General features: G+C 35.6%; 1 protein-coding gene across 1 annotated transcript in view; it reads right to left on the bottom strand.

Moving 5' to 3' along the window:
• Positions 1 to 24954, bottom strand: part of RUNDC3B (RUN domain containing 3B) — a 51469-nt gene that overhangs the window by 14133 nt on the left and 12382 nt on the right. The window contains exons 3-8 of the mRNA XM_027727666.2: positions 24536 to 24669; positions 21112 to 21197; positions 17520 to 17609; positions 14160 to 14240; positions 12595 to 12763; positions 7238 to 7395 (exon numbers count right to left, since the gene is read on the bottom strand). Of these exons, the coding sequence (XP_027583467.1) occupies positions 7238 to 7395; positions 12595 to 12763; positions 14160 to 14240; positions 17520 to 17609; positions 21112 to 21197; positions 24536 to 24669 (718 nt within the window). The remainder of the gene's footprint in view (positions 1 to 7237; positions 7396 to 12594; positions 12764 to 14159; positions 14241 to 17519; positions 17610 to 21111; positions 21198 to 24535; positions 24670 to 24954) is intronic.

The raw sequence follows: 24954 nt of genomic DNA, 5'->3' as shown, positions 1-24954 counted from the left end.
AACCTTATCATTCTACATTGGATAAATATTCTGGAATTTTGAATGTGTGAAGTGCTAATGTCCAAGTAACTTATTTAAAGCCTTCTTGCTTGCTACTTCAATGCAATGCCTTTATCCACAGAAGTGTAGCTATGGAGAAAAAAGAAAGGATGCCACTGTAAAAGAAGATTTTAGTATTACACAGTAGAGACTCATAGAAGGGGACACATTGCCCTGCTAATGTTGTTAAGCACGCAAAATGATGAAAGAAAAGTTCCTGTGGGTCTCTAACTCATCAAGGGGGCTGGGGGTGGAGAGGGGCAGAAGAGAGACTCCTCACAAAAATGAGTATTTTTCCCTTTGGAGTCAGACAACATTTTGATATAAATATACCAACACATCTTATCCTTGAAGACACCAACAGCTTCAACAGCTTTAAGCTTTTTTAACATTTTAAGTTTTATTTTAATATAGACACGTTAAACCTCCCTTTCAAAAGTTCTGAAAGAGATACTAAAATACTAAAAATTAAACCCTCCCTTATCTGCTGCATCTTGCAGAGTAAGTCCTTTCCTTCAGGCTGCTATCAACCCAGAAACTTTTGGCTTCCTGCTGCGCAGTAAACCTATGTGGGTTCTAAGAATAGCATATCCTTTGTCATGTTGGAGGCTTGATTGCAAATTTGTTTAATTCTGCAGCGTTCTGTGCCTTGCCCTGTACGCTCCACTCTGAATTGCAGGAGTCTGTCAGTCCATGTACTACGCCCAGCTGAACTTTCCTAGTTATATTTTTAAGCAAAAAGGAAACACCCATGTCTTCTTGGATTTCCACCTCACTGAAAACAGAACTTCCCATCTTTCTGTGTACTACACCTTTGTAAAACAGAACAGGATTACAATATTGCAGCAAACTTCAAAAGAAAAAAATTACACAAAACCAAAATCCCAAACACTGCCTAAACAAAAGTTTTAACATCTGTCAGAATATGTAGTATTTTTTCTATGCTGTGAAAAAAAAAATACAGACTGAAAAAAGAAGGACCTGAAAACAGACTGAAATACTAAGGATTTCGAACTGCTGCTGCCAACTTGAGGGAGACAGAGGACAGACAGGAAGCATTACAAATAAGAGCATGGCTCATGTGAATTAGCCTTTGATAGCAGGATCCATGAAAGCTTTAAAAGGAAAGAAGGATTAGCATTCTCAGTTTTCATATTCTAGGAAAGAAATTTGCCAAGAAGATCAAAGATTAAAATTTAATCTCCAACTTCCTTTCAGTGAGAAAATAAAGTAGCTACAACAAATTGGATTTACTGTACTTAAGCAGTTGAGGAATTCAGTTGCTTAAAAAAAAAAGTAAGTCTTAAAAGAGGACCATGTGAAATGAAGGTAAGAGTGCTAAAAAATCGATCCAGCTTTCCCATTTCTGCAGATGATTTAGTTTTTGAGCTAGGATTACAAAGCCAGGCAACTGACATTTAAGTTTTACTCACAAGGAGACACAAAATAGGTTAAATTTCAAAGCCTTCACTCAGACCCTTCTGCTTCCATTTCCTTGAACAAGCCTTCCTCTGCTTTGTCCCTGACAGCAGAGCTATTGCCTACATCCTCTACAGCTTTGCACCTTCATCTGTGAACCTCCCCTGCCTGCTCTCAGAGAGAGTAGTTGTGGCAGCACTCTACAAGCTCTAGAGCATCTACAAATAGAACCCTGACAAAGGAAGGAAAAGCACAGATGGAATTTTCATAAGCAGGTTTTTTTAATGAAATGGGGCATGACCAATCATTGAAATAATCTTTGCTACAAAGAATATAGTAAATCTTCCTTTATGTACTCCATAACAGATCTGGGAGGACATAGTCTGTCTGAAACTGAAAAGGTCATTTTGCCTGAACTCAAACGTATGAATTTACTCTGCATTTCATATGTCTCACAGAACTATTGTGCTCCATCCAGGTGCTGCTGAGAATCAGCTGATGGACCTTTCTGAAAGGCAAGATGCCATTACCCTGAGCTCCCTGCAGTGTTAACAAAGGGGAAAAGAGGCGTGAGGACAGAGTACTCAAACAGTCAATGCCTGGAAAAGAGCACAGTGTAAGTGTCAGGCTGTGTACTTCTCAGGGGTCAAAGCATACACAGAACACTTATTGTAATTAAAGTGTTACCGAAAAAGACCAGTCTCTCAGGATTGCAAGTACACTGTCATTTCCTGCCTCCACAAAGACATCTACGTTATCCAGATAGAAACTGCAGTATTGCTGGATATTAAACTATTAAGAATTATTAATATTAAAATATTAAGCTATTTTAAGGTATTAAGAATGGATTACAAGCACAGTTTGGACCTTGAAAAGACTAATTCTGAAGTAACACCAAGACAAACTAAATAAACCTATCTTTAAGATTTGCTAACACATTAAAAAAATTCTTAGTTTTCCTTAAAGGCTTAGTTCAATATACGACATGAGCACCCCTACAATTAAATTTGATGCGTATCTGTGCCATAACCAGTGACAGAATTCCAAACTTAGAACAGTTTTCCTGATTTTTCTTCCCTCCATGTGCCCCTCCACGAAACCCCAGAACAAGATAGGGATATAGGAAGAAACAGCAAAGGGAGTTAAAAAACAGAGTGATATAAAATGTAGCATAATCACAGAATCTAAGAAATGGATTTTCCATACATGTGATAAATTAAAAGAAAAAAAAAAGGAAAAACAGCAGCTAGTACAAAGGGCTGTACTATCTTACATCAGGCACACCAGCCTGAAAACAAACCCTAAGAAATCATCTAGGAGGAAACCTACGTTGATAAACATTATGCAAATCACTATTTTAACATACAAATATATTTTTTAAGATATATTTTAACAAATATCCCAGCAGGAAAAAAATATTAAAGCATTTTAAGTTGATGGTTTTCTCATTTTGTATACAATGCCTTCCCTTTTCCTGTCACTTTTTTTAAAAAGATAGTCTATGCTAAAGTGATCAGCTTTTATAACATCAGTGAGTCACCATGCAGGAGATGAGTCATTATTCTGGAAATTGATGGAATCTCTCTTGTAATCATCAATAGTTAACATATATGAATATCAATTTCAGATGCAGAATCTGAACTTTAAAGTAACAAATATCAGCAGAGTTTGTCTTAACACAGGTAGTGTGTTAGTCAAAAGTAAGACTAAGAATCAACCAAAGGGGGAAAAAAGCCTCTTTAAGATGAGCTCAAGAGTTTTAATACAAGGATGTTGTGGGCAAATGGTCCCAGATTTTGCCCAGTCACATCTTTGACTGAGCTAACTAGTCCTTCAATGCAGTGGCCTCCAAAGTGAGGTGCGAAAGACAACCCTTTGGGGTATGGGAAGAAAATACTTTTTGTACTGTTAATAAATTTTTAAAAATACAAAATTGTTTTTATTTAATCTTTATCTCATACTTTTAAATTTCTATTTTTGTGTATGTTTAAAAATTTAAATAATGTATTAGCGAAGTAGTACATTTATATAATTCATAAATAAATATACCTACATTGTGGGGGTGCTTCGAATTTTTTTACTGATGGGGTGTGCAATCAAATGTCTCTCTGTTTCAAGAGACATTCAACATTTCTTTGCAGGATCATAGAGGAGGAAGGAACGTCTGCCTCTGTGAGTTTGAATATTCCAGAATACAATTCCTTGATTATTTGGGATCCTTTTCCCATCACATTTTGAATGTTACAGAATTTTTTCTTCAGCTAGACATGCTATGGGTCACAGGCTTCTCTTGGCTGTCCTCCTGTGAGCTATTAATTTTAAGCACTTCAAGGCCTTAAGAACTGCCTCACTCTCACTGTAAAAATACACTGTTTTTAAAGAAGAGTGGAGCCAAAAGCACTGTTCTATAATGTTCAGCTACAATAAGTCCTAGACAAAAACACATCCCAGTGATGCCTTCTAAAGAAAGCAGATGAAGGCCGTAAGTGCCTCATCATTACTATAACTCACACCTGTCACTAGGCAATCACTTCATCTGCAGATGCTGAAAGGGTGGTAAAAGACCAAGCTGTTCTGAGAATAGAACAGTACAGTTCCTGTAGGAAAAGACTTAAAATGATGATCTAGCCCAACTCTCTGATCACTTCAAGGCTGATTAAAAGTTAAAGCATATTATTAATAGCATAGTCCAAAGGCCTCTTGAACATTGACAGGCTGGGGGCATCGTTCGCCTCTCTAGGAAGCCTGTTCCAGTGTTTAACCTCCCTCCCAGTACAGAAATGTTTCCTAATGTCCAGCCTGAACCTCCTCATTGATCAGCTCTGCATTAGTTTAAATGTGTTGTACTGATGATCAGGTTGTCCATTGCAGATTCACTTTTCTAACTTGATTTACAAAGAGAGAGCTCCAATCCACAGATGGATGGGCATATTACTAAGAAATCCAATTAAGCTGAAAGACAAAAAAAAAGTTACTCTTTTGTGAATAATTAGTCTGATAAATTTTTAGCTTCTCTATTTTCCAGATATAGGTATTCATGAGCTCTGTAAAATAGCTCTTAACTAAACTGAAAATTGTGGTCTTCATTGTAGGTTGGATACTCAAGTGTGTGAGACAAAGTTAAGAATACAGAAAACTGTAGAACACTAAGCATAGCAGCTGTAAAAGAAAATTAACTTCCAAGTTTCTCCAATTTCCTATCCTCATATTTATTTCACGCTTTACAGTAAACTGCCTTATTAAACATGCATGTGGAAAAATGTCTCTGGAGGAAATTTTTAACCAGAAGGCCTTGTTTATCTGGTGTTTGTCTGTTGATTCTGTCTTATCTGGTTTCCAAGTCAGCAACAATAATAACCTATATTGTCAAAAGAGTCAGATCTCTATTCCTTACCTCACACTTTTTTTTTTTTCTGGGTGAGGCAGAAATAGAGAGAGACTCAGATTCTGCCCAAACCCATTGGGAATATACGTAAAACATTTTAACTTGCATGCCTGCGAAATAGCCTTTTGGAAACATTGACAAATTCTTATGCAACAGAAGTCTGAAGCTATAGAACTTGTTACCTCAGAAACAACAGCCAGTGGAATAGAAAAGCATCATTAAAAAGAAAATATAGAATGTTTATTTATAATAGTTTCAATTATACAGCAAATGATCCTAAATCAGATCTCAAAGTGTTTTACAAACAGTAATGCAGTATGCCTTGGGCAGAATTACAGTCCCAAACTTGCTCTTACCTGCTTATAAAGAATTCAAACAGATTACAGCATACATTCACTGCTTCAAAATGCTACTAATGGTAGGAGAGCAAAACACTAAGATGTGGAATTACATTAACATCATTCTAAAATGGCTGGACCATAAAAAGCAACTGGCTGAAACTCATGCCTCATTACAGATACATTAGTGATACAACACATTCTGCTGCCACATCACCCTTGGTCAGAATAAAAAACAAACAAACAAACCAAACCAAAACAAAAACCAAAAAGGAAAATTACTAATTACAAATATGATTAAAATACGTTAATTATGGTGTTGACCATTAGAAACCTGCTAGGAATACTTTCCCTTCCCTCATCTGACAGGTACACTACATTAACAGCAATAAAAATGCAAAATTATACCTCTCCAAATACCTAGTGTAGTTCAGACTCCTGACTGCAGAGTCTCATAAACAGCTATACAAAAACACACTGTCAAGATACAATAGAAACTATTCCACAGTTTGAGCCTTTACATAAGAAAGCCAGCAAACAAAATCAAACTCTAAAGACTGAGATCTTTAGAACAGTCTGATTGCATATATCTCAGCTAAAAATTAACAGCAGGTATGAACATTCAAAATTTCCAGTGCCAGAGTTGGTTTAAATGAGCTCACACCTCCCCCAAATAACCAAGGATGCCAAAGCAGCATAACATGAATCATAAGGCATATCAGTAAGTTCAGAAAACAACTTAAGAACAGGTATCTCTCAAAAACTTATAGGCAATCGGGGGGGGGGGAAAGAAACTTGGAAAAACATCTTTTTTCTTCTTCAACTCTGAAATTGGCATAAATAAAATGCAAATTCTGTATTCCTTTAGATTTTCATAAAATGCATTTCAAGCACTGCCAATAAAATGATCTATCACAAGAAAGAGCAGAAGAAAAAAAATCATCTTTGTTTACAAGCTAAATACTTTTTACTGCATAGAAAAGACCCTTCTGGATGGTGTGTCTTTATATTCTCTTTATCCTGGACCGTTTCAAAAATCACAGATGACTACCATGTTACTTTAGGGCTCAGACACTTAAAAATTACTCCAGATATAAGGTAAAATAACTTATCTTGTATTTCTTATGAACAGAACATTCAATTGCTGCAGGTGCACACCATAGCAGTCTCATGGCAACTTATCACCAGACAGTGAGACCCGTCTATCTGGGTCTTCAAACGCAGAATCATGGAATGCTCTGGGTTGGAAGGGACCTTAAAGGTCATCCTGCTCGAAGCTCCCTGCCATGGGAACGGACACCTTCCACTAGACCAGGTTGCTCAGAGCTTCATCCAGTGTGGGAGTCTCTCTGCAAAAGCAGAGTACCTCCCTAACAGCCAACAGGCAGAGCTGAGAGGAGAAATTGTGTAAGAATCATAAGACATTCAAATATTTATTATATTAGTAGCCACAAATGCTATTAAAAACAGGCCTTCTACTGTTGTTTTAGCATTTTGCCTTGCATTAAAGAAAAGGTGACTAGCAAACTGTTTTACCAGTTTGAATATTTTTAGGACTGCCAGATGAACTTCTACTGTGTCTGAGCCACACACAAATAAATTAGAATCTAAACAATGAAAATAAGTATTTTTATTTTATCCCCTCTTGCCTAACATTTAAAAAATAGTGTTCAAAAGGAAGCTGCTTTCAATATTTTTTAGGGGTAGCCTTAAAGCTGGAAGTAATAAAATATAAAGAACGGTTCAAAAAAACATGTTAAAAATTTAAGCAAGTTTACTGTAAGCTATTTCAGATCTAAAAAAAAAATTAAATATTTAATTAATTAAATATTTAATAAGACAGAATTATTCTGTCTTATATCACTGAAGTTTTCAGGGAGCCTTTTCAAATAAAAAACTTTTCGGTTAAAAAAAAATAAAAAGCTAAAATACATCAATTTCTTTAAGAAGTTTGTCTCATTTCCACAGGACCAGAAGCCCTTTTATTGTATAGTTAATAAGCTAAATAATTTAAATAATACTGCTCTAACAATGTTTCTTCATTATACTAACTTACAACTGGTCTTGCAGCTCCACAATGATATATTCCAGCTGCTCCTTCTCCATTTTATGGGCTAGATCCATATCTTCAATTCTTTGTAACAGCAGTTTATTCTGTGAGACAGATTCAGATAGTTGGTTTTCTCTGAGTCGTACCAATTCTTCAAGATAACCCTGGAAATGTAAGTTGTTAGAAAACTTTAAAGAGCTATCAAAAAAAACTTCCTTATGTATGTTCACATTTTCTGGTTTATGATATATATGGTTTTACTTTGGTTTTGTCGTAGGGTTTATTAATTATTTTTAAACAGACTGGTAAATTGACTTAAGATTAGTTTGATATTTCTTAATAGGCAACAAAAAAAAAAATCACATACTTTTGCAGAGGTATATGAAAAAACGAGACAGGAGTGTCACCAGCATGAAACACTAATTCATTTTTCAAAAGCAACATAGAACAGTCACTAACACAAGAAAAAGACCAGAATTCTACAACTTAACAGATGCAGGATGCTAGATATCGCACAAGAAGCACAAGAGCAGAAACTACATGGATCTATACAGTTAATGAAAGGGATCCAGAATTATTATGAATAGAATACACCTTATTTTAAAGTGTCTTTGAAAACTGCAGTACCTCATCACACACTGAAAAGACAAAGGAGGTTATTGAAATAAATATTAATCTACAGTAAAGCATAAGGTAAGAAAACCAGTGAAGGTCACTTCTTTTAGTAACATTGGACATGTACAGCTGGAATGTGCACGTACGCCATTGTTTTTCCAGCTGATACTATAAATAAATGGGACAATCCTAATCACACTACTTAGTCACCTAAAAAAATCCACTATGTGAGTATTTAATGGCAGCTGTGATGGCATGCTGGTCACAAAGGACGTTACACATCTGCTTACAATACTAAGCAGCTATGCCATTTCCTTCTTCAAGCCCAGTTTCAGCATGTCAGATGTGAATAATTTCTTATAAATTCTCAGTTAAAACTAGATACACTACGTCTACACTACATAAAATTGTGCATATTCCTTGAAACCTGTGGAAAACTGCGCAACTCTCTCATAGGTGCCTGCAATTAAAAATAAGTATTAAAAAAAAGGGCAGTTTTCATAGACATGGAATGGGTGTGTCTGTTCTCAAATCCTGTTGAATAAGAAAAGAGGCTTCACATTAGCTGGTATCAAGATGCTGCTAATGTAATTCATCACCACAAAGACTGTTAAGGGTTTGGAGTATCTCTCATATGAGAGGAGAAAGAAGGAGCAGGTCAGGGCTGAGGAGAAGGGAAGAGGATAAGAAAAATTAATCATATCAACGTGCATCAGTATTTAATGGGAAATTCATTATTTGCCACAATTTATCATCACTATTTAAGGGGAGAAATAGACTCTTCTCAGTGGTAGCCAGTGAAAAGAGGCAATGGGCAAAAACTGTAATACAGGAAACTGAAATGTAGGAATACAGGAAACTATTTAAATATAGGAAAACTTTTTTTTTCCTCTTCTTTTTTTCTTGGTCTGAAATGAACACTGGAATGGGTTGTCCAGACAGGCTGAGGAGTCTGCATCCTTGAGATATTCACGGTCTGACTGAATAAGGCCTTAAGCAACCTGCTCTGGTCTACCTTTTTCTGAGCAAGAGAATTGGACTAGACAATCTCCAGAGGTGCCATCTGACCACAAGTATTCTGTGATTCTATAATTACACACAGATCTATCCACTGGATATATTTATATTTGATAGGAATTTTTTAGTTTCAGTACAAGTTCCAAGGAATCTTGAGAGCTTTTCAGTATGCCTAGTTCTGCCTCATCAAATGTTACTGTCATCTTGACTGCTAAGGTATTCCTTGGAGCTCTAAGACAAAGTACTTGAAAGTACTAAATGATGTGTTGGGACATACACAAATTTCTGGCCTCTTGGAAAAAAAAATCAAATCATTTTACAAAAACATTTTAGACATGAAGCATCAGTGTCAGAAATAGAATACTATGAGCAGTAAATACTCTTATCTATAATGGCACAGAGATGCACCATCCCACCAGTAAAAGCACATAAAACTCCAGTATAAACAGTACACAAAGAATTTAGGAGTGTACTACACAAAAGTGAACAGTTTAAACCATTCCAAAATAGGGAAGGGATAACTTTCACATAAGTAACAAATGTGTAAGGTATGACTCATTGATCTGGACAAGAGACAACTTGGAAAAGACAAACTCATCATATTTCCAGAGTGGGCTAGAGAGGGCAGAGAGGAAGTGATTCTTCCTAATTAAAAAAAACAAACCAAGAGGTAGGTACCACGAAATCAAGCCTATAGAAGCCAGATTCAAAAGACAGAAAAGGAGGTGTTTTTTCACACAACAGATGGCAGATTCACAGAATGCTTTGCAAAAAAAATTGTTCAGATGCTAAAAATTTGCATGGGATGAAGGTGATATTTGACAAGTATTTGGAACAGAGATCCATCATAGGTTACTGCACAGACAAACCTTACCAGCTTCAGGAAGTTCCTCAGCTGATATACATTGGCCAAGAATGTATAAGAGGAAAAGTGGTGCACATACATGTGCTTTGTGTTTATTCTTTCCTCCACATCTATTTCGGCCAAGTACCCAAGACAGGATAGTCGGACAACCAAAGATTCTTGGTCTAAACCAGCACAGTGCTGTTGATCCAATAAATCAATGCTAGGATTTACCTTGCTAAAATAGTACCTGACCCTATCCTACCATTTAAATGATTTAAAGGACAGAGACCTTTACCTTAGTGTCATATGGTGGCCCTGGTAAACATCATTCACCTTTGCTGTTAATGACTGCAGTACAAAAACTTCTTTGGGAGGCACAAATGGAATTTATAATTGTTTGGGCAAAGTGAATGATAGTAGAGCAAAAGAAGGATCCATCAGACCCACTACATCAGCTACTAAAGATATTTTCAACTTGGTCTTCTTGTCACAAACATCCAGTTTTCCAACGCACAGATTGTCAGAAAGCCACTTTGTTTGAATAAAAACACTGCCTCTAATTAACTGGTACCTACTGCACTGTGTGCAACTCAGTTGTTGGTTCAACTTATTGCCATGAAAAAAGTCCCAAAAAGGGGAGAGAAACACCAGGAAAGGAGCTCCATTCCATAGTCCATCTAACCTCTTAATGGTCATTTGTTCAATTTATAATAGAACAGATGTTGTATAGTTGAAGAGAATTATATAAAAACTTGGCAGGCACATCCCAAATGAAAATTAAATAATGGAATTTTTTCTGTCTGTGGGAATAAAAAAGTTATTTTGCTGCTGCAATTTCAAGTAGGCATTCTAAAGGAGGACAATTAGGAAAGTGTCAACAGCTGTCATAGTAGCTATCATTTTAAAAGTTGTTTTAAATGCACCAAAATTTTCAAAGATTTATCCTGAAACTGATTTAAATTCACCCTTACATTAGACAACTAGAGAAGTTGGCAGTCCATTAAGAGAATGTTACAAGGAATAATGTGACTCACTAAAATAATAATAATGCTCAAAAATTTGAGTATCAGATTGGCAAATAACTTCAATGGAATGGGAATGTTTCTGGATCTTAGACTCATGGATAAACCAAAACCACCATTCACTGTTATAGCCACTGAAGACCTTTGTGCTTATGCAAATATAAAGCTTCCTAGTGATTCTGGCTAGTGGATTTGGGCACCAGGTATGTCATAATGTATGATGGGGTATCCTTGGAAATAAACCACTTAGATGTACCACAAAAAATAAACACCCACTTATTTTGTTCTCTTCGATGCTTCTCCAGAGCTGATGACACTTTCCTCATGATGGGGAAGTGTGTGAGTTCAAACTGATCCTATGTTACGTCTGGATACAAGGATCAAATACTGTCTTGAACACCTTTCGGTGGTTCAAGGACTGTTGGGATGGGGAGGGCAAGGTTTTCATTTTGTTCATGTATTTGAAGACATTCCTTTTGATCGGCACATTTTGGTTTGCAGAAGCAGGAAAAATGCTCTCTGTACCAGAGAGACCCCCAGAAACATAAGTTCTTTCCATATGGAAAATGATACTACACTAGCTAGAAAGACTGTACCAGCAACCTGGATGCCAACAATTCAGGCCATTTTTCAAAACCAAGAAGTCTAAGGGACCCAAAATAGAAAAGAAATAATTGTATGTGTCTTTTTAAAAAATACTTCTCACTTATTATCCCACAAGCAAGTCTGACTTTTTCATAGTTACTAAGAAAAACTTTAGCTAGGTTCTTTCAAATGCATTAAAGTAAACCAGTTTTGATTCTGTATTCTGGGAAATAATTACACCTCCAAGCATCCTTCTGTAGTTCCAGCCTTTCATATGGTTTACTGTGCTCAGAGTTTTACAAAAATCAAATTCTTACATTACAGAAAGAAAGTAATGAAAATAGTAATAGAAGTTATTTTAAAAGAGAATTTGTCTTTCTATTTTCTTTCTTTTCATTTTTCCTGATCCTTTCTGTCTTCTTCTGTGCTCTACTTCTTAAGTGTCTATGAACAGTCTTCCCTCTTCTCTCTCTCACTAGCTAATATGCACTGTAATTACTGTAGATGTAATATGCCATTATAAAAAACTGACAAGCACTATTCTTTTAAAAATGCTAAACTACTAAAAGGTTTGGACATCTATTTCACTTCACCTTTAACTTAAAGTGCCTTGGGTGTAGATGGAAGACTTACCTTTGGTTTCTATAGTAACATTCGATATGCCATCAAAATCAAAATCAAATACAAACACACTTTTTTTTTTTCCTTTCCCATTCTACCTTCAAGCAAGTCTTAAAACCATATATTTTCTAAAAACCCATCATAGTATCACTGAGAAGGCAATTTTACTTTTCCTACTAGACAGATTACTTTGCTGATCATTTCTATTTACTCTAAGACTTAAGTTTAACACCACTGTCATCATAAAAGCCTTCTACTGACAGACTACCTACATCAGTAAAATTCTGTAGCATCTAAGGAAGAGAAAAATCATGTGGACAATCATGTTCACTTCAAGCTCACAACCTAACAGTGTCAGAAATACATTGGATGTAACTCCAAGACTGGAAAAAGGAGACAAAGTTTCTACATTAGATTGTGAAATCTGATCTCTGAATTATTATTATTATTCTCTTCCACATCTCCCCAAACCTCTTTTCCCTCAAATCACTGAGCAGAGATGCTTAGATACTCTGAGGGTCATAAAATCTAAAACCACCTACCTGAAGCTAAACAATATTTAATATATTTTCCTGACTTTATTTAACTGGATATGTCACCAGTTGGCTGGTGATGAGCTTTGGCTTCACAGCTCCCCCACGAAACTAATCTTTTACCTTCTGTTCCAACGCAAGCCGGTACTTCTGTTCTACCCTTTTGCATTTGTTGTACCAACTGTTTTCGTCCGTGATGAAAGGAGGGCCAATGTTCTCTGGAGTACTGCCTTCACTGCCACTACTGCCCAGCGTTCTTAGCTCTTCTTCATCACTGCTGATGCTGTCAGAACTGAAGGACCACATTTATGAGCCATGTCAAAAGGCATGCTTGTAAAAAGGCAAATTCTGATTGAAATTAAAGCATCACATTTCTTAAAAATATCTAAAGCTCTGTAAACCAAAAAGAATCAAAATGTTGGGATAGGATAGATCACTAAACACAACTCATATTTCAAGCTTTTATTTGCGTAGCAAAAATTTGCTTGTGAACTTAGTCAAGTTAGACAACCATATGTGGGCTACTCTCCTGAATACAAAGGACAAATGCATTACAATATGCTATCTAAGGAAGTGGTGACTTAATCTTTTCTTCACAAATTCAGAACAAACAGGAGGATCTGAAAATAATTTTTTTTTTCTAAAAAAAAAAAAGCAGGAAATCAAAAAAGTGGTTGTCATTATGGTAAATCATGATAAATTCAAATGAGAATATATCTTTATGGTTATAGCAAAGATCATGTGTCTGTTACTGCAGAGAACATATCTCCCAACATAGTAAGCAGACTCATTGTTTAAATATCTTCACATCATCCAGAATCAATGTGTGGCAGAGAATGCAGACCTCTGTCTCAAAGACTAGAATTCTGATTTATCTCCACACCCATTTAAAATCTTCCCTTACAACTATGCTTCCCACTACATTACCAGCATTTACTCAGGTTTTTTAAGTAGTGTTTTCTCCAACCTCATGATCCTGCTGTGATACAAATTCTGCTTTAACTGAACCATGCAATTTGTCACTAACATGTAAGCTAGTAAGAGCTTTGGGAAAATAACTGGGATGTTTCATGTTCAGTTGTACATTCCCAAGACTACTACTAACTATCAACTCCTTCCTTCATTTTGGCAAACTTAATAATAGAACACATTTTATTTATTTCCATGTTTTTTGGTTATGTCAGATTGTTACCAGATTTATTAGATAGTCAGAATTCTTTTTATTATTAATCATTAGGTTGGTCAGAGGAGGAAAATGTAGCCAGAAAGTCAGATTATATATGCAACTGCTCATGACTCTCTATTATGTGCTAACAGCTCATACTACTCATGTCATATCTTACATTTAGCAGGGCATATATAATTTTAATACACAAAATAACTACTTTTTAGTTTATGGCTACACAGAAAAGGCCCAAGAGAAAGGACAACTTGGTCTGGTGATCATCAAAGGAGATAAAGCATTTGCTTCCTGCTGAACTCTGATTCTAAGCTAAGGAAACAAAGTTAACATGACTCACGTTGATGAGTCATGTAACAACTCCTCCAGTCTTAAAGATAAAGGTATAGATCTGTATTTAGAGATGAATATTATTCTGAATGTGAAATAAAAAGTAAGACGCCCAGCATAAAGCACATTTTTGCCAACGAAATAAAATAAAAAAAAGCAGAGTAAAGCTAAAAAGTACCTTTGGGTGAACTTCAAGTACGGTGTATAATCTATGACAGCAGGAAAGCTGCCATCCAGTCCCTCACCCTTCAGACAAAAACTGATAAAAAAGAGAAACAATAAGTTTATAACAAGAAAATTATACAACAGTGACAGCTGAATCTTACCAATGTGAAATTTGATTTTTCTTAATTTTTTGGTAATAAGAAAAGCTTAGAGCATTTAACACTGAAATCTTACTCAGGTGAGCTAGATTGTTTAATATTAAGTGAGTCCAGGAAATACACATAATCAGGGAACAGATCAGGGCAAGTACTATAAACCATAGTTTTTAAATATTTGTATTTATTCTGAAAAATACAGATAGATGGTAAGGGAATAACAGGGAAGTTAACCAAAGCAACAGAAGAACTATGGATGAACTTGGAATCTGCAGCATTTGACTTAATTTACAGTGTTTGCAGAGCGCTTATGCAACCATCCCATTAAGTCAAAAAATCTGTTCTCAAAAATATTTCAGAGTCTTTCTCCTTTCAGACGCAGGTGCTGGGCTGCGGGAAGATGAGGAACATAAGTGAAACTAACTTTTAGAAAATGTTCTTAAATGGCTGTAACTTTATAAAGCCCTCATTTACACTGTATTCTTTTTTTGTACTGGATACAAATTATTGTATTTCAACCATGTCTAATTAACACAGAAGTGACAAAATTAATCATGCTTCCACAAGGCTCGTATTCATCATCCTCCTATCTCTGTTATCAATAAACAGATTCTAATAAGACATAGCTTTTGCTAAATGAATTGCAAAGTGCCATTTTTGACAACGCAATCACTTAAGTGGTATTTGGGAAGTACATCTAAAGGGATATTTTTTTCCCAAAGAAATGAAAACCAAAGAAAATAAGAAAAGCACCCCTGCAAAATCACAATTACTTTAAGTAGAAACCTAATTCCACATTGCTGTGAGGAGAAAAAAATTAGATTATGTTCTCATCCAAGTTCCCCCATCTCCACCCCAAAGTCTTTTTTACAGTTTCACATAGATAAGCTAGTCAACATGTAGCAGAGACTGCTTGAACTGACAAAAAAAATCTCAAATATAACATTGAAAGAATGGCTATGGCTTCTCAGCTCTTCAAATCACAATACTATGAAGGTTCCTCTCAGTAGTGCCAAGCAATAGGACATCAGACAACAGGCAGAAACTGATGCACAGGAAGTTTCACCTGAAAATGAGGAAGAACGTTACTGTGCAGGTGACTGAGCACTGGAACAGATTGTCCAGAGAGGTAGTGGAGTCTCCCTCACAGGAGATATTCAAGAACAGTCTGGACACAATCCTGTTCAATGTGCTTTGTCATGACCCTGCTTGAATAGGGAGGTTGGACCAGATGACCTACTGTGGTCCCTTCCAACCTTCTGTAATTCTGTGACCATGTGATATGTGAGGCAATACAAACACTCCTGTAGTACTATGCTCCCATTTTGACCAGAAAATTCCTAGACTCTTAAAAACTGCATCGACCAAAGCTTAAATGTCTCCAAAAAGAGCCAATCGTTACTCTGAATACTATTAACAGATACCTATAAATATGCTTATATTAGAAATCAGAGGACAAAGGAAGAACAAATGCAGTCATACAACAAAGCACTCATACCCTACCATGTATCACTGAGGCTTAAGTGAGACAAATACAGACAACTGATGATTATTTATGGGAGGATTTACATACTGCAGACCTAATCTTGCAATGTTATTCCTGTATAGCTATAGTCCTTTCAAGTATAGGGATAATACAAAAGCAGTTTAATTTCACATAATGTAAAGATTAAACTAATAAAATCTGGTAAGATTTGAATTTGCTGAACACAAGACTAGCACCCTTATCATCTCCAGCACACTTTTGTTCCTCCAGAACATGTGCTGAGGATGCAGTTAAGCCAATATAATGACAAAATGCTGGGAAAAGAAGCTATCCTGTGGTTTCAATCTCTCCTTCCCCATTTTATCTTTTTTTTTTCCTAAACCCCAACTACATTCCCTTACTACTGGGATTTGTCTGACTCCATTATGAACCAGTTCAGCAGCCATCAGGACCTGAATTTTTAGGTTACTTTTTTTTTTCCCCTTTTGGCATCCCATTGCAGTTCCACAGGCAGCTGAACTAAACGTTCAGTGGCACTGGAAAAGGAAAACATTACTCAATGCTTTTTGTTCCTTTTCTTCTCTAAGCCTTACGCTCCCCTCATCTCTGCCACTAACAAGATGCTTCTGTGAACCAAACTACTAACAACAAAAGAACTATCCTGTCTTCTTACTGGGTATGTTTTTTTACTCTTTAACAATTTAAGAAGGGTCTAACAAGCCTCAAAACTGGCATAAGGGTACATAAGCAGGAGTAAATCTCCAAAGGCCTTTTGGCAACAGTTAATCACTCAGTGCACCCACTGAGGCTATGTGCTGTTTTCTGCCAGTTTATCTCCTAAACTGGTTTGTGACAAGCATTAATGCTGCTGCAGGGTAACTATTAACAGTGTACAGACAAAAGAATGGAGAATAACATTATATCACTTGCCTTTTCCCTACGCTCTGTTATGAAATGCTTTGCCACTGGCTCTGCCTTAGGCTAAGTGGGCCCAACCAGGCATATTAACAGGGTCTTGCACCAGCCAGGTTTGGTCTTTTTATAGGCACTATATTTTTATATGTTACTGAGGGGGTTTATAGTATATATATGTACATTATACCATAAACATATATATTTTTATTATCTAGGGTGTGCTTGCATCTTTGTTACCCCAAAACACAGAATTAATCATATAGAAAAGCCCACGAAAGTCTGGATAGAGATTGCAAAGGTAAATTAATGTAAGCTGTTCAGCTGCAGTTAATTATAACAAAAATTGATAGTAAATGGTCATTTGTAGGTTAAGCTTTTAAAATCTAAAAGTGCTAAAGTCAAAGATTACCTTCTACATATGGGGTTATAATGCTGTCCTTGAGTACCAAGGCATAACCAAGCACTTAATCACACAGTTTTCCTTACAGTTTAAAAATAACTTTAAAAGATTCAATTGCCTGTAAGCTTCATTTAATAGGTTTGAAATATCTTCTGCAGTTATACTTCTGATTGCTTCTAGGGTTTTGATACCTGAAAGAACAACCATGTAACCACGCAGTTATATAAAAGACAGCATAACTTTTTTCTTACCTAGAAGAGCCATTTAAGATATCTCTCTCTCCCCTTCTCCCTTCTTCCCCATAACCTAAGTTTTGTCTTGCAAACTACCAAGGGAATCTAAGAATGCTTTCCATAATACATTGTTTTATAAATACTTTCTCTGAGCATTTAGTTATGAAGCATGCAAATATAATACCTGAAATCAATTGCATTGAGTCCCAACAGCATACCAGCAAGCATATTTGCTTCTTCACCGAGAACAATTGCTCCATCCTCGTAAAATCTCCTTCAATAAAAAAGAAATTAGTTTAGCTAATACCATTTTCTCTCAAATAATAATGATAATATTTTTCATAGTTAACAGAAAACTGAAGAAATCCAGTTTAAATAAAAACAACTTATGTGAACCTCAAAGGCATACATATTTCATTTCAAATAAAGCAAACCAATAGACTGCAGAGCACAAAACACCACGATCTTATAGCACATAAAAATTTAGACAGAAGTAAGAAGAATTTTCAATATTAGTCCTAACGGTAGAACAGGATGGACAGAATGCAAAGAAAATTATGAAGGTATCTTATACTTCACTGCTAAAAGGAAGAATTTGTGTCATATACATAAAAAAATAATGATTCCATCTCATGGAAAAAGTTGTCTCTCACAATTGTACTTGCAGCCTCTTTTAAAGTTCACTTTTTATTCCTAGTAGTTGATTATTTTTTAAAAAATATTTTCACAAATCAGCTATTTTCCACGTAGTTTACATTCTCTTAAAATACTGCATGATGGGAAGATGCATGCTGCATCCAGCTATTTTGAGATTTAGTTTTCATTACTTGAAGGAGTGTTTTCTTAACATCATTTTTTATTGTAAAACACCTCTTGACCAAAGCTTTAAAACTGCATGCCTTGATCTCAAAATATAATTCGCACACCCAGGCGTATGAGGACTTGTGAAGGCTGAAATCTGTATTCTCTCACCACCTCCCCATTCTCTCCTGCTTATTCTCATCTTCTCCTCTCAGCTACCACAGAAGCTACTTCCAGACAGAAACATTCCATGCACAGGGCAAGCAAATAGGACCCACCAATGCCATGCATGGCCTTGTAAAAAAGGCATTTGGTCTGTTTAGCAAAGTATATAACTTTATATATATAACAAAGCACACAACTTTAATTTCTGTGTTAAAGGAGTCTTGGCAGTACCAGGGGCAGAAAGGTCACTAGAATTCACCTGAGCATTAGTTGTGGAAACAGAGAAACCAAGAGCTATTTAGTACCAACGGCAAGGTTGAAAGGTCACTTACTAGGAGCTGAGGTGCACCGTTCATCTATACATTCTAGCAACAAATGAGTGCAAGAAGGCACCAGATAACTGAATACAACCTATCTTCCAGAAAAATACCAGCAACACTGCCCTACCAAAAGCTCAATCTGTTTTAAGAACTGCATGAAAGTACCTGGATGGTTCAGCGAGAGCTCAAGTTGGCTGCATGGTGAACATCCAGGAAAGAAATGTTTTGGGGCACAGCTCCAAATATTGATTTGTGTTATAATGCATACTGTCAGAAGTCCCACTTCTGTATTTTCATAAGAGACATCCATTTGGAGTTGCCCGAGACCTTGGATGTTCTCAGTTGAAGCGAGAAATCTGTAAGACTTCCTCTGAGAAAACAGAGATTATAGTACGGACACTGAGGCTAGGATGTACAAACTCAGTTTCCTACTCTCTGACTTCAAGAGGGACACCAGGAGGCAAAACTGGTGAGCCAGAGTGCTGAGCTAGATGGACTTCACAGTCTGATTCAGCACAGTGACTCTTATCTGTGAACGAACAACAATGCTCCCAGTACAAGCTGATTACAAGCCAATTCACTGGCATTTGTAAAATCACTGCCAGGTACCAATCTGTACTGTGCTCAGCTTATTTTGTAAAACAGTGCTTAGGAAAAAATCAGAGAGCGTACTTTCAGTGGTGAAGTTGGCCTGGCAGTGGTAGTGTTTCTTAAGCCAGCTACAGTTACCCAGCCAAAACCACAGTTGCTTTGGAAAACCCACAAATCTTCTTTCAGTGCTATGTAGTTGACATGTCACAACACAACAGTCCACTACAACTTAAGTCTGTGCTGACCAATTTGTTAGTAAAATATTTGTGTGCCCATGCTTATTAAAACCTTCTTCCAAGCATAATATGTAGATCCAGCACTAATAATGTGCTGTTTCATTAAAGGACTAGCCCTAACTTCAGCCACCTAAACACAACAGTGAGGTTTAAAAAGAGCTATCAGTACGATAGATGAATTTCGTATTCTACATACGCATATGTGTAACATAAAAAATTTTTAGTTTATATAAATAATTATTAAATATACATACAGCAAAATACATAATTTAAAATGCTAAATAAATGGTGCAAAGCATCACCAAAAAAAAATCAGGTTACTTATTAGGTATCTGAAATCCCACATGGGAAAAGAGAGTATGTTCGTTATTTCTAGTGGATTTGAAATCCACACAACCAAGATCTGACAATGTAACTTTTATTTCCATTAGATGTATTTAAAATATTACTTCAAAAGAAACTTTGCACTTACTATGTTTGGAATGCAAGAGAGGTTGTTTCCAAAAGCTATACCACTGAAAGAACATTTAAATATATTAAACATTAACATGCTCAAATAAATGAATTTGAAACTGCTAATCAAATAAGACCATTGTTAGCCACTAACAAAGCATATTACCAAAACAGGGACAATACATAATTTGTGACCCTACTCTTCTTCCTCCTCATCTCCCCCTCAAAAACATAAATGACTTTTCAGTTTGAGGAAACATGAGTAAATATTTTCCAGAAATCTTTGTTTTATGAGGTTCTTGTCTACTGTAAATGCCAGCAAATCTGGGTAAAATAAGACAACAGGTTTTGAAACTTCAGTGAAATGGGATATTTACCTAGTTGTATTTCAAAGTCACCTTAATAGCTGCAAAATATATGGAGATCTCTGGACAAACAGGTTTAAAATACAATATTCTAAATGAACAGAAATCTTTACAGAGAAAATTCCTATTGTTTTAATAGTCCATTCAGTATGTCTAAAACTTTTAGCGTTCAACAAAAAGTACAACATGTTATAGATTCACTCATATTTAGATTACTTCTTCATAAATCTACAAGACACACTCATTACAAGATAAAACATCATCTAATAATCACATTATCTAAAACCAGTCCAAAACTGCCAAAGTGTTTTCTATCACAAAGTATATTCTCATCCATAACTGTTTTTACATTAGAAGTTATAACAAAAATCTATTCTAAGATCCTAGTTATGCCTGATAACTAATTCTGTTACTCTATATTTCTCAAAAGCTTCCTAGAATTCTCTTCCTTTTTTCTTCAGAAAAGGTGCCTATAAAAGTTACTTTTCATTGAGTCTCAAGGTCTTTCCATCAACCATAACTGATCTTGAAAGGAATATTACATCTATCCTTATCATGCTACAATTTCAGATTCAGTTGCCTCTTTGCAGAGGTTTTCTCCTCTTTTGACCTTTTGAGAATTCCAGACTTATTTCCACATTTTTAAAATCACAAAGGGATTTTCAATTTTGCAGTTTTACTCATGCTAAAATCAAATTGATACCAACTCTAGACACCTTTTACTAGGTTACAGCTCTTTTATTAATGATATCCTTTACTACACAAATAAGGAGAAACCTTCGCTTCCAAACCTAAGCCACTCACTTAACATTTACTAAAATACTAAAAAAGTAAGTTTTAAAGACCTGGTTGTTTTGAAGTCTCTAAGAGCTGTGGAAATGTATTCAGACAAATGTTTTTCCATAAGTGCTACTCTGATCCAGGCTCGACCCTGCAAGACAAAACAGATATGAAATATTTAAGCATTTTAGAAGGAAACAATTTTACATCTGAAAATTAATACATTTGGTTTACCTGAGTAATGAACTGATTAACAAAATTACCACTAAACAGAAAAGGTTGCTACGATGTACTTCAGTATAGCAATAATGAAAACAGAAGATGCATTCTTAAAAGGACACAAATAAACGTTATTGTGAAATAAAGTTATCCAAAATTTGAAGGCGGTAAAAAAAAAAAAAAGAATTTTTCTTTAATCATATACTCTGGCCTTTTGAAAACCTCATGTTTAAGAGGAAGCAGATCAGGGAAGAAAGCTTTTAATTTTAAAGTTAATGGTATTGGAAGCATCCAGTTGGTTCCATTGTAAAGCAGCAGTAAGCTACCTTCCAAGTGATTTAAGTAAGAACTAATTCTCTGTGTTCATTCAAATATTTGTGGGATTTATATAAAAAAAAAAGTATAACTCAGTGACATACTTCTATTATGTAATATTTTTTCACCCCAGTAAGGACATCATTATAGAAGGTGCATATAAAATACGGACACAAAATTAAATCTAAGAGGCCTAAATCTTGTAGTCCAAAACCAAAACTTCATTCAGTCAGTTCTATAAACAACAGCAAAAAATAGCTGTTAGGAAAGTATGTTGTGCTGTGTTTACTGGTCTAGTACACAGGACTGTAGTTTACAAGACAGAGATATTTCAAATAGCTGCCACAGTTATGATTGTCCATTTGAGAACACCAGGAATACTTCTTGTAACTCATATAAACTTACGAGCAGTTATATGAGTAGGAAGATGTCTTTAAGTTTAATATATTTGGTGGTTATTGACATCTAGCTGAATATCACTAGAGACATTCTACCAAAATAACCTGTAGTAGATTATAATCCTACTTCAGGGTAACCTAATGGCAGCCTTACCTGAAGGGAGCCTACAAGAAAGAGGAAGAGAGACTATTTAAGAGAGCATGTAGTGACAGGACAAGGGGGAGTGGCTTCAAACTAACAGAGAGTAGGTGTAGATTAGATATCAGGAAGAAATTTTTTACTGTGAGGGTGGTGAGGCACTGGAACAGGTTGCCCAGAGAAGCTGTAGATGCTCCATCCCTGGAAGTGTTCAAGGCCTGGCTGGACAGGACCTTGAGCAACTTGGTCTAGTTGAAGGTGTCCCTGCCCATGGCTAGGGAATTGGAACCACACGGTCCTCAAAGTCCCTTCCAACCCAAACTGTTCTGTGATTCCTTGAAATGCTAAATAGCAACACAAAAAAATTGCTTTCATAAATACCAACAGCACAGCAAAAAAATTAACACACAGTGCACTAATATTAAAAGCACGCTTAACCAGATAGCTGCCTTTATGTTGCAGTTACTTAGAACATGACTGAAACAGGCAAATTCTGATGATGCTGCTTAGCTAAGGCCTAAAACCTATGCACCTCCAGTGAAAGCAGGGCAAACTAGCTCTGGCAAACCCTTGCTGACAGTTTCCAGGCTGAACACTACACTTATTTGGACCACAGTCAAACTGATGCATATGATTGGTATTTGTGTTGACATGCTCTCAACCTTTTCAGATACAGACATCCAAAACACTCCCTTAAAAAATTCAACACTGTTCTCCACACTCACTGCACAAATTTTCTTCTCAGTCTACTATTTGGCATGAAGTTTTCCACAGAGTAAGAGAAAAAATTTTAATTTATTTATAAGAACATTTCAGAAAATAGCTTTGCATATTATTACCTACTGAATTTAAACATTGACGTCTACTAAAATCTTAGACTTCAGAAACACCTTTAAAATAAATCTTGAATATAAACAATACAATCATCATATTCTACAACATGTGTTTTTCTAGAAAGGATTTGGAAATAAGTTCTCCAAATTATCTGAACTTCCAGGTCTCAACATAAGCAAGGAAAAAAGCTGCATGACAAATTATCAGTCTACTGCTCCGGCCCATTGAGGGTTAGGAAGAGAGGCAGTATTCTGGATAGGAAAGCCAGTTAATGATCTTTTGCCATAGAATCTTAGGTGTTTCAAAGCTTTCACACAAATTACAGATACATTTACTATATAAAATTTAAAACTCAGTCTATTCAAAGAAAGAAAGGACTAACAGCAGAAACAGCAAATAAACTGTTCTGCAATCTATGGATCATCAGAGTCCTCAAAGATTTTCTAGATTCATGGTGTTGCTTGATCTAAGCAACTTTTGTTGAAGAAAACTGGTAAATACCTGTAATTTAAACGGTACTAATGACAGTCATGCCCCTGAAAAAAAACCTACAAAAGTTTTTCAATATAACAAGCAAAGTATTTCCACCTCACCAATGACACCAACTGTGAATAATTCAAAGTACAATAAAAATCTGGAACTATGGGCTTTTTAAAATAGCTGTAATACATAGTTTGGATACTTGTTCAAGCAACTGATTTCAGTTCAATTAGGAATAAAAAGAATTAAGAACATTAATTGTTGCATTCTTATATGCTACTTTCAAGTCAAAAGGTTCTTAGTTATCAATCAAGGCTGCTTTACACAGAAGTAAAAGCTACTGAAGAGCATTCCAATCTAGCAGAAAAAACTTGTAATCTCTGTCCAACAGTATTTATTTAGGATGTTGGTCTACACTGTCTCTCACTATTAAGATTTAACGATAGGTCAGTTTAAAGCTTATTCTTATTCAGTTCATATGGCTATAAACACATTAAATTGTTACTTCCTTGTACCTCAGCAAATTGCGATGTTATTTTTATGTAGATCCTTTAAAAGAATAGATCTTTATTAGCAAGTAAATCTATTATTTAGACAGGATTCCTGTACAATCACACGAACAAACTCAAAAGCTGATCACACCTTTTCTATTTATGCATAAATTAAACACAAAACTATCAGGAGGGGAAAGAAATAAAGTCATCGCATTTCTACAATTTTAAAATAATAGTTGTTGGCAGGCCTGCAGGAATTTAATTTCCCTCAATGTACTGCATTTTCAAAAAATTATGTAAGGTCAAAAACAATGAAGACAATTAAGTCAACAAACACAATCATTTTATAACACAATATGCTCACTGAATAGACAATTTCAGCATTTTTTCTACCGAATAACATAAATTTTAAAGTAAACTCATTCAGATTTAAAAGTGGGTTTTTAAAAAGTAAGTATTTACTAGGTACCAAAAAAAATAAATTTCAAACAACAAAAAAATTTGTGGGGTAAGCTTAGTAATATGGTTTTATTCCAGGTACAGAAATATCAGTTGTATTTCATACAGAACAATGTAATAAAACAGTCAGTTTGACCTTTCTCTTCCCTACCTTAGCTCTAGAAGAACTGACATTCTCCATGTTCTCGATACTGCAGATGCAATTGTGCGAGACTTTTCGGCAAGCTACGCGAATGTAGTCCCAGAAACTACGAGGACTTTCATAGCCAAACCAGGTGATCTGACCTTAAATCAAAATAAAAGATACTTAGAAACTTATGAACTACCCTTTCTGCTTATTGGAGATAAATATAATTAAATATTCCCCTAAATGTTGCCTGTACTGACAGAATTTTATACAAGCAAGTCCATAAACTCCTGCTGAAAACGAGCTCACAGGTGTAAAATGCAGCTCACCCTGGTTTGAAAGCGATGCACAAAGAGAAGTTTGGGGCATTTGTTTACCTGTGTGTACCTTATTGGTTTTCTCCTTGTTAGTATGCTACAACAATACGCAAGAGTTCTTCACAG

The sequence above is a fragment of the Pipra filicauda genome, unplaced genomic scaffold (genome assembly GCF_003945595.2).
Source record: "Pipra filicauda isolate LSUMZ 115617 unplaced genomic scaffold, ASM394559v2 scaffold105_size2325265_pilon, whole genome shotgun sequence".
NCBI lineage: Eukaryota > Metazoa > Chordata > Aves > Passeriformes > Pipridae > Pipra > Pipra filicauda.
Note: the sequence above shows the minus strand (reverse complement) of the source record. Positions and strands in the feature narration are given on the sequence as shown.